At 39.9% G+C, this 10,999-nt stretch overlaps 1 protein-coding gene across 4 annotated transcripts; it reads right to left on the bottom strand.

Annotated features, from left to right (window-relative positions):
* Nucleotides 1-3,800: 3,800 nt before the first annotated feature.
* Nucleotides 3,801-9,770, bottom strand: slc3a2a (solute carrier family 3 member 2a). 4 transcript variants are annotated; one of them, XM_038731252.1, is made up of 11 exons: nucleotides 9,617-9,770; nucleotides 8,175-8,384; nucleotides 7,865-8,049; nucleotides 6,793-6,966; nucleotides 6,558-6,652; nucleotides 6,269-6,405; nucleotides 5,527-5,636; nucleotides 5,234-5,433; nucleotides 5,052-5,129; nucleotides 4,700-4,919; nucleotides 3,801-4,610 (listed from the first exon to the last, which is right to left on the bottom strand). In XM_038731252.1, exons 2-11 carry the CDS (start codon nucleotides 8,369-8,371, stop codon nucleotides 4,468-4,470), a joined length of 1,539 nt encoding a protein of 512 aa, XP_038587180.1. In that variant the 5' UTR covers nucleotides 8,372-8,384; nucleotides 9,617-9,770; the 3' UTR covers nucleotides 3,801-4,467. The 4 variants fall into 4 exon arrangements, with proteins under 4 accessions (XP_038587180.1, XP_038587184.1, XP_038587183.1 ...); XM_038731256.1 differs by having other exon boundaries at nucleotides 3,801-4,607; XM_038731255.1 differs by having other exon boundaries at nucleotides 8,175-8,379; nucleotides 9,617-9,728.
* Nucleotides 9,771-10,999: the final 1,229 nt, after the last annotated feature.

The raw sequence follows: 10,999 nt of genomic DNA, 5'->3' as shown, positions 1-10,999 counted from the left end.
GACATATTTTCACAAACAACCAGGTAGTTCAACTTCCTCGCTTACGTTTATCAAGCAATCTCCTTTGTGTAAATGTAAAGTAGTTCCTTAGAGCTCTGGGTTCCCAGTGACAGCAACAATAACTTCAGTGGAGGTCAGAAATTCTGTGGCTCGCTGCACACAGTAAGAGCTATCTGTTATTATCATTTTAATTATCAAATCTATATGGACTTCTTACAGAAAATCAAAGCTTTTTCAAAGATCCTCAAGTTTGTCCCTTAGAGAATACTTGTGTTTTTTCAAGATGGAGGGCACCCAACAAGTGATATAGCCAACACTGTACTGAGGGTTGTCCAGTGTTGTAAAATATTTTCTTTGCTGCTATAATAAGGCCATGAGACCAACATAATAGGTGCCCAGCAGCTCATTCATGCCCCGGGCCCCACTGACATTACTGATCCAGCCCTGATAATACTACTACAATCTGAAACACTGACAGCTATCCTTGAAGAAGTCAGAGGAGCGGGCTAGATGTTGCCCTTGAACAAGGCACAGAACCTCAAAATGTTCGAGAAGAACTTCACGTTGGCCAACAGCGCATAATGCTCTGAATATGTAAAACTGTGTGAAGGTTTTGGTCAGACACTGTCAGCCCAAAGTGAGATAATCAAAATGTATTTGGTACTTGAGCGTACCAAAAATAGATATATAAAGACCCGGTGTTATATTAAATAGTTAAGTTAGTGTTAGTTAATTGAGTGGAGTGACTCACTTTATGATTGTTTTTTGAATATACAATATCTTGTTTTCACTGTTTTCAGATTTTCCATTCTGACAGGTAAAATCAGATTACATTACTGTATTTCAGTGTAAAACATCATTTGTGTTTCTGCAGAGCTCCTTGAAAGTTGATGAAAGGTCATGTATTTTCATGTCGCCGTGATGTAAAAGGTGTAAAAGGTGTAAAGTGTGTGTTTGTCAGACTCAGACTGAGAGTCAGTCATGAGTGTGCATCGCAGTGGGTGAGACAGTGGTTGGGTTTCGCAGTGGCGTGGGGTGTGCAGAGAGGTGCCGAGACGGGCTCTGATTCCCGGTATCATCAACTTCAAACCTCCCCTGTCACACCACAGCGGCCCTGTATTGTACCAAGACCCCGAAACTCTGCTGAGAATAAACTTAAGTTTCAGCTGTTAAAGGGGCTGTTTGACATTTTTATCAAAAGGATGGTTTTACGTCTATGTTTTTGAATGAGAAATTGACGCGTTTTATGACATTACATTACGCATAAGAGTATAATGAAACTGGTCAGACTTCAAACTTGTTTAAAAGACACTGCATAAGATTTTCAGAATTTAATGAATAGACTTTTTCAGTTAGATTGCCAGTGTAGGTAGTTTCGCAATTTTTAGTCTGTAGATGAGAACAGGTTGGTAGATCTGTTGATAGATTTTATGTCTATTCAAACATTTTGCCCATGCCACACGGGATCACACTTATAAGATATGTTCTAATATCTTCCCCAAGTACAAATTTTCCAAAACCAGAAGACCCTTTTAGAGTGATACATTATCCCGTGTAACAAATTTTACAAAAATGTTATTTCCTAATTGCTTATGCCTCAAATGTTTAGAAAAGGGCTGTTGTTCCCCACAAACTTTCCTTTTACGACCGGGACAGTCATATTTTGAAATGTACCCATTTCCAATGAGAAAAGGGGTGAATTTGCACCAACAAAGTTAAGTGGGAGCCACTGGTGGACCCCCAGAAGGCACTAACGCTACTACTGCACATCAAATTGGGCCGTATGAAACTGTGTTTTTCAGAGCTCTAGATAAGGAGTCAGCAGCCTTCAAGTACGTTCAAGACTTCTTCTCTAAGTTGTCTGAGAAACTGTTCAAAGCCGGTGTATAAATACACATGTTAATTTGGTATCATATGTTGTTTTTATCTAACATTATGTGAACGAAAAGACACAAATTCATCCGGTTTGTCATTGTAAATAGATTAGTTTAAAAATATTACTGTCACGAAAGCAAAGTTTTTGGGGAATAATAGCCATTTTCTGAAGCATAAGCCATTAGGAAATAATGCTTACTACCCAGGAACAAAAACTGTGTTATCATATATATTATTGGTTTGTTTTTTTAATTACTGATGTCTTAATGTGTATGCAACATTTTGCTGTTGTAGCTGGTCAAAGTGGCACTAATTGAACTTACTTTATATACTGTTAGGTAGTTTAGTACAGTGGTTCCCAACCTGGGGGTCTGGCCCCTCCAAAGGGTCACACAGATAAATCGGAGGGGTCGTTAGATGATTAATGGGAAAGAAAAAACAAAGTTCTGACACATATTTCTATATTTTAGCTGGTGGAAGGGTGGCTAATTTTACTTACTTTACACACTGTTGTGTTATTTAATTAAGTGTATCATAGGCCTATCTCAAAAGCTGATGACAAGTTTGTGTATGTGTATGTTTTGTATCTAAAATTGTAATTAACAATTTAACTAGTTACTACAGCTGCCAGATAAAGTAACATAGTTCTCTCTGAAATGCAATGAAGGTCTATGGAAAAAAATAAAAAGCATAAAATTGTAACAATACCTACCTCAAAATTGTACTTAAATACACTAAACGTACTTTGTAATTTTCCGCAGATGAATAGAGGTAGAATTGCTGTTTAAAGTCAAGTTACTGGAATGGCATGCCAAAGACGGGAGACTGGGCTCTGGGTCGTATGGGATTAAAAGTTATATAGTAATCTCTTGCTTTTCTAAAGCAACAAGTGAGAATGTAAAATCTGGTCAAAATGTCTAGAGCAAAACATTTTGTAAATTGCTTTGGACAAAGGCGTCTGCTAATTCCTTAAATGTAAATGTAAAACCACAAAGACGGTGTTGATGAAGATGAGAAACCTTGGTGGTTGACAGCAACAGTGTCCCCTTCTAACTGAACAAGCCAATACTTAAAACAACACAGCAACAAGCTCTTCTCTCTTTCTATCATTAACCTATGTCAAGCTATTCCTCCGGTGGGCAGTGTTTCAGTCGAAGTACATCTGCTGTTTATGAACATTATCTAAAGCATCCTTGAGATTTAATTCAAGCAAAAATGTTACAAGAAAAAACGGCAGGTTTACAACCACACGTATTTAATTCCTCTCTAAACATGTGATCTCAGTGAAATCAGTCCTTTTATTCACAAGATAAAATTATTCATATATAAAAAGTGTGTGGGAAATATATTACATACAGAGGAAAATATCACTCTCCCTTAAATTCATTGACCTGATTTATCAATGCTGATTAATCTAAGGAAGCTTGTGTCCTTCACAAAAATCAATACATTTATTTTTTTCATTGTTTTAGAGGCCACTGTGAAACATGCTGCGAGTTGATTTGTTAGAGGTATTGTTCACAGGCATATGGCAATTTATCATGGGTAAAAGTGAGGCTCAGCATTAAAAATTAACTCGTTTTCTCTGCCAACTTTAAGAATGGGACATATAATTGTGGGGGTTTATGACAGCAGCTACTATGTATGACCCATTTAGTGAAAGTTGCACAGTGCACAGCGTACATTTTAGTGTCAAGTATAATGAGGAGATAAAACCCATTTGAGTATGGTGATAAAATACAGACGTGCTTCCTCTGTTAACATCTGTGACACACTTACACACACACACACACACACACACACTGTAAGTACTGAAAATAGTGAACGTCTCATTTGATATTATCTTCGGAACAAAGAACATGCTTAAACACAGAACTCACTCTTACAAGCTGTCACACACAGACAAAACATGAGGGCCACGCAGGTGTTGGTACAGAACTTTCTGTTTATTAATTTCCACTTCAGTTCATTTGACAGGCTTGATGCCATTCACAATCATTTTGTTTACTAGCACTCGTGAAATACTTCAAACCGAGTCAGCACACATGTTCAAAGTGAACTTGTTTTTCCTGTGTGATGAGTGCCTTTCAGTGAGAAAAGAAAATTTCATGAAAGTAAAACTGTCACTAACGTCCTTAAAAGGTATAATTTAAAAAACAAATAACAAACAACCCCTAAAGACTGCTAAAGGAATGCCCAAAGAACGAGAATGGAATGTCTTTCACACATTTGGACAACGTAAAATCGTCAACAAAAAAGATCACAAAAGAACAAAATGCTCTATGGATGAGTGCTTGTGTATCTTTCCCTAGCACCAAGAAGAACACAGCAAAAGTAAACTAAAATGTGTTAACGTTTTCAAAACCAAATAAAATTCTACTGAGTTTATACTGGCCAACATTCTGTGTTTGTATGGCAGATTTTTTTTGACCGAATTAATTTAGGTCCTGACTAAATAAACTGACAGAAAGCCGTATTCATTACAGTAAAAAGAAATGTCCTGTATCTTTTGCCATCTTATTCCTAAGGATTAGGATTGACTTTAGTTTCTTTCTAAACTAAGTCTAATCTGTAGGTAGTTTGGCGCCATCTTTAGGCTATATAGGGGAACTGCAGCAGAACCGCTTGCCCGGGTCCTAGGGTAATTTTGTCGAGGCTGATGGTGGTGTCTGCCTCCATGTCTTGGTCAGTTGAGAGCTGCACCTTGGCTGTCTCCGGCAACTTTATGCCCTCTGCTGGAACAAAAGGTCATAAACATTATTGTTAATGTATGTCACTGGATATGACACATCACATCTTAACTAGATCATTCTGTTGAACTTGCCTGTAGGCGCCAGTGTGAATTTGAGTGTTTCGGGTGCTGCTCCCCAGTTGACAGCTGTTATGTATCTCTCGCTCTGGTCCCACAGACGGAGGAACGCGAGGGAGGAGGCGGAGGAGTAGAGAGGGTAGTAGTCGCCGTGGAGGAGAGAGCGCTCTTTGCCTCGCAGCTCGCTGAGGGATTTGAACCACTTCCTTACAGCAATGTGCTCCTTCCGCTCAGTCTGTATATGAGAATTAAGGCTTTTTATTTTCAAACATTGAAAGCAAAATAATAATTTGACCATATCGTCACTAGTTTGCTCAAGTAGTTTTTTTTAAAAACACACTGACATTTACTTTGAATATACTCTTACCTCAGTAGTTTCATTGCCAGCAGCTCCTTCAGCAGGTTCCTTCTCTATGTCCCAAACCATTTTAGGAGATTGTGAACCCTGAGCAGGAAACAAAAGAAAAAAATAGGGTAAGACTAAAAGGTTACACTCTGTAACAGCTGTAAGGTTACTGAAACATCTGAACATCTGCTCTAGCAGCTTACCTGTTCAGCGTGAAGACCGATCTCGTCGCCGTAGGTAAACACCGGGGTTCCAGGCATGGTGAACAAAAGGAGCTGGTAGAGGCGGATCAGGCCTGGAGGTGCCTTTTTAGACAGATGGTCATGTTTTGTGGCGCCGAGGCCCCAGCCCAGATGTCTCTGCTGAGTGTTGAGGATGTTCAAGTCCTTGATGCGTTCCAAACCTGCACACATTTTTAGGTAAAATTATGTGTATCAGTTAAAAACACTTCATGCACATGCAAGTATGGCGTGACAAACAGAGCACTCCAGCGTACCTCCTTTTTTGCTGCTGAGCAGGTCAGACAGGACAAGATCTACGCCAGAAGAATTGACGAGATGAGACACATTTTCAGCCGTGATACCTTCAACCACACCCATCAGCACCCTGAGAGAAAGAGAAGGAGGTAGAAAGCAGAAAGGTTATGGCATAGGCCGTTTTAAGTGTAAAGTTGGTAATTCAGCATCTTGAACCCCCCCCGAATGCTAAAATCTGACTTAAAATAGTTGCTCTTGTGTCATTCCTCAAACACTCCACAAGGCGTCGCTTTACCATGCGTGTGTGTAAAGCACACACTGGCCTCTGTATGCCTTTCTTGTTGATCTGTCTCACTTGAACCCCCGCCCACAGTCCCCCGCAGCACTGGAATGCTTTTAATCTCCACCCTCTCTCAGGAAGCATAACCCTGTCAGCTGACATTTTACTGATGCTTTGAAAAGTACTTTCCCAAGAATGATAAGTCCTACAAATTCTTTCAATTGGTTCTTTTAAGTCACAGTATTGAGGAGTTAGTTTTTCCACATTCCACAGCCAGAAAATGTCAAATTTAGCTTTTTGTACCACCTAATACTCAAATAAATTGTATCTCATTCCAGTACAATCTTTGCTCAAACTTGCTATCCTTGTATTTGTAGGTAATAGCTACTTTTATCCAAAAGGCTTGCAAATGTAACTTTAGTTCTGCACAGAGTCTGCTTATGCAGTAACAATGGAAGTCAGAAAATGGCAGCCGTAGTTACCTCTTCTTGGTGTGCTCCGTGCGGTTGCCACTCACGGCAGCCTGCAGCACTGACCAATCATCCGAGCCAGAAGCCACACTGAGGCCAGATATCTTGATGCCATCAACACCTAAACTCAGCCAGTACTCCGCAGCAGCCTGGAAGACACCATGAGCACAGAGGCAAGAACTGTTCAATGACATGGATTCTTTCAATTAATACAACACTTGGAGCCAAGTGTCTCACTTTCATACCCTTTAAAATTAGCAAACCAAGGATCACAAACAGTGTGTTTGTGTGTGTGTCCTACCTTGACTTTCTCAATTAGGTCACCAACATCACCAGCGCTGAACCAGGGATCAGTTCCCATGTAGTTTGGAGTTAAATCAAGCACCACAGAAACGCCTAAGAGGAAAAGTAAACATAAACAGTAAGCAAACAACACCTGAAAAACCTCCTCTTTATTATTAATGGAGAATGAACTTTGGGGATTCATAGAAATGCTGGTCACCCAAATAACTAATTTCAGTTACATGATGACCTACCCTTCTTGTGGGCCTTTTCCACCACAGCCACTAGGTCTTTCACATTACCCTTGACAGGGTTGAACGTTTTAAGATCCAGGGTGTTCGGCTGATCAGCCTGTACGGTGTGAAAAGGGCCGAGAACCAGGCCTTTCACCTTCAACTGGTTTATGTTGTCCAACTTTGCCTCAACACCTAGAGACAAACAGAGGGACAGGGAGGGTTAACGAATTGTCATGTCAGTGCGAATTTCACATTGAGGAAAGACAACACAGAGTTCATGTATGAAAGGTAGCAGGGTCAGAGGGTTAGGACGAGAGGGCAGAAGGGCGGAGAGACACTTCGATGGTTTAGGGGACAGCTTAATAAAAAGTGCCGCTTTTTTAGCTAGGTATTGACTCAAGGCAGGAGCTTGTGAATTACTCCCTCCACACCCCCTCTGCTGGCCACGTGAAGTCCGAGCACAAGGAGGGCCTTTATATGAGAACACCACCAAGCCACGTGCAGTTGTTGGAATTCTGCCCAAGGCCTGTTGGAAACCCGAGTGCTCCTTAGTAATTCACTTTGAGAACAGCAGTACAATCTGTCCTTACTTCCTGCCTCTTAAAGAAACACTTACAGAGACAGATAAATGTGACTGACTATTAAATAACATTTGATAATAAAAGTCTGACAGAATATAGCTTAATCACTTTTGAGCTCTAAAATGAAGTTGGATATCTGCCACTTCAAAAAAAAGTACTGTGTTGCTCAACCTCAGATTTGAGTAGGAGAGATATGAAAGACATGACTCGTAGGCCTTTCATGTCCTTTAGACCTTGAGTCACTCGTTATCAGCCTACTCAGCAGTTTGGTCTCTGGCCAGCTGAAATAAGCCACGCAGAACTAAGGAAACTCTAGACCTTGTCATGTGACTTATCCCTCGTGAATTAGAGTGGGTTACCACATCGAGACCAGACCAGTCAAAGCCAACCTTCTGGGAAGAACTAGAATCAAAAATGGAACATGCAAAGAGCAGCAAGAAAGGGTTTCACCCTTAACATTAAAAGTCTGAAATATACCCTGAAACTACATATTCAATAAAGTACTCTACCTGCTAGTCCGTCAGAGAAAGCTTCAGGGTCAGAGACTTGGTACAAAGGTCCTTCGTTCCACCAGTTCATCTCAGGGATGGGTTTGCAGCGAGGTGCCTGGACTATAATCACTATGGCTCCAGCCAGCATGCCTACCCAGCCAAGCCAAAACAGGACAAGAAGCACCCAACGGGTTCGTACCCATCTGAGAGCAATGGATGAGAGGGGGGTGTGTTAGGCTGATCACACTGATTTTATGACACATACACAAATACAAGACTAGTATTTTTAAAATAGTGTTTGTAGCAACTCTTGTCCAATAGCTCTTACCCTGGAGTGCCAGCAACCTTCATGAGCTCGTCTTTGGACAGGCCGGTGAATGTAACGTCCTCCTCAGGAACCTTCAGCTTGACGCTGCCATTTTTCTCTCCTCCTGCAGCCGGGCCGTCGCCGGTCATGGGCTGCTTCTCAGGGTCCAGCTCGTTGAGCTCCACTTCCTTCATGTCGATCTCTGTGTCCTTATTCATGGTTAAATCTGGTCTTTAGAGATGGGGGTACAGAGGGGTGGATGACAGGAGAAAAGTTAATTAGGCTGTTCTCCAGGGCAGAAAAGGTGTGTGACCTCAAACACTTGTGTTTGTCTTGTTTCACTGGAAAATACTAAGCTATGTAATCAAACACCTGACCAATAAGAGAAAGAGAGAGAACAAAGACTGGAAAGGTCACTTGAACAGTCTAAGGCCTGTTACAGTATGTTCTTCCCAGTTAGGGCGTGAAAACAGAGGATTGACTTAAAAAAAACTAACGTTAGCTAGTTGGCTAATTCCTAAAGCAGCAATTAAATGGCTAATTAACTTAACGTTAGCAAACAGCATCTATTAGCTCAGCTTTGCAGGCAAGTAATTACGCCTAACTGACAAAGAGCTCAGAAAAAAAAGCACAAAACCAGCAAAAACATTTACTTTATCTACTTACATTGCCCTTTGTATTTAAAATAATAGCTTAGTTACTGTAAAAATAAATAAATAAATAAATAAACTTGTCTTGAAGAGGCTCGTGTCTGACATCTGATGAAACAGGAATGCCGTCAGCGAAGGTTAACAGACTAACCTTCACAATAAAATTCTTGCTTTTGTAATTAAATTACAATAACTAATCTTTAACACCCATATAATTTTGTCAATAACTAACACACGCCATTTTTGCCACGTTAATTTCGTCTGTGGCTTTATTAGGAAGATGTTTCCGTATGAGCTAAGTGATTTATTTAATAGAGATGTAGATTATAAAGAATATTTTTGCCTTACTAGGACGAAAATGAGAATGTATCATTTATTTCTTCTAAAATATCTCGCTTTATGATCACTTTTAAGCACACTTTTCGACATACAACATACTGATATTTTATTTATTTATTCTACCGGAAGTCCATTAACGTTAGTTTGCCGGTTTGTTCTTGTTGACCGATATTTCAATAAGCTACTGGTTTCACAAAAACCCTGCCACTGAAATACCTGCCCAACTCGTTTATCGAATTAAGTCAAGTGAAAACTGTAAATCTAATGCGCTCAACAGCCGTATAAACAAGGGGTTTGATTATCGTGTAATATGTCTTCTTTAAAGATGATGAAATCAAGCCCATCACATCGTCATGTGCTATTAACGTTAGCTCACGAGGCAGTGGACATACTTCACTTTCTACTCACGACTCAGTTTAACTAAGATAAACAGCGTAAACGGCCACAAACTCCATTGAGCAAATTCAACATTACCTGTTTAAAAAAAGCCACGTATAGTGTGTCTGGGTTTGTTTCGTCCTCCTCAGTCGCTTATCCCTTAGTCGCTACTAATCTTATTACAAACCGGGCTCACTCTGTATTTGTAGTTCCCCGGTTTCTCCGCCTACCAGGGGCCGACCCAATAATTTCTCTTCCTAGAAACTACTAACATTACACCATGTGCTCTGTTATATTTGTCTAATATAATATATGAGCATTTATGTTTATTGTGTATGTCCTTTAGCCTTTTCCCCTTTGCCCCAGTTTGTAGCCACAGTAGACAAGAAAAGCAGAACTTTAAAGTTCTTTTGCCCTGGGGTCTTTTGTTTTCACTTAAAACGGGTTAAACTGTTGTCACTTACAAAGAGTATGAATAGGCATGACATGGAGGTGGAAGACATTTGCCCTCATGAGTTTTGTTATGGAAAGTTGTTATGCTGAAAAATCCAACAGTAACACGGTTGGAACATATTCAGGTAAAATTGTGAGCAATACAAATTCAGTTTGCCTATGCAAACCTTTCCTGAAGATAATATTATGAGTGGAATAAGCCATGCTTGATGGTTGATTAAAAAATGCATTGTTTGCATACTAAAGGCCTTTAATCAGTTGATTGATTACACTTCCTATCCTTTCACTCCTTTTGTTTCCATACAGAACTCGTTTGCACCATTGTTTCCTCTCTGTTGACGTGACAAACATTCACTGAGTAATCTGTTCAGTGTAACATGATCACAGATTTCATAAAGTAGTAATCCCTTCTGGGCTAAATTGGAATTTCCAATTTTCTCCTAGTAGCTAGCTGAGCAACAGAGCTGACGATTACAAAAACACATTTTATAATGTGTCAAATGTTCATAAGAATGGTTGCAATGAATCGTTTGCATTAGCAAGCGACTGATTGGGGTGCTTGATGGCAGTGATTAGTTTCCTAGAGAAGGTCCAGAGGCAGCCTAGTCACTTATTATTAATAAAACTTTAAAAACAAAATACGTTTGTCAAGTTGTTCTTGAAGTTGCTGCTTTTTGGTTTCTGTACAAAAGAATAAAGGTTGACCAAATTAATGTTGATGATCAATGATAGTACGTAATATATAGTAATACTGTGTAATGTGATCTATATTATATTAGAGACAACATTGCGTTTGCATCAGCTAAAAAACAGTCTCCTGTCCGTGCTTGTGCTCTGAAGCCTTCCCCAGCTGTTGTTGATCTTCTCACAGCAGACTTCTAGGAAACACACCCACAAAATCCTGATGTCATGTACATGAGGTGCTGTGGTATGTTTGTATACAGTAGGAGATGAAGACTAGGAGAATGACGTTGATGTTGTTGCTGTTGTTTATTTCTGTAACGCAACCTGAGAGTTGATCAAATG

This window comes from Micropterus salmoides, unplaced genomic scaffold, assembly GCF_014851395.1.
Source record: "Micropterus salmoides isolate LMB-PRFRI ecotype aquatic unplaced genomic scaffold, ASM1485139v1 Ms_hic_scaffold_2, whole genome shotgun sequence".
In the NCBI taxonomy this organism is placed as follows: domain Eukaryota; kingdom Metazoa; phylum Chordata; class Actinopteri; order Centrarchiformes; family Centrarchidae; genus Micropterus; species Micropterus salmoides.
Note: the sequence above shows the minus strand (reverse complement) of the source record. Positions and strands in the feature narration are given on the sequence as shown.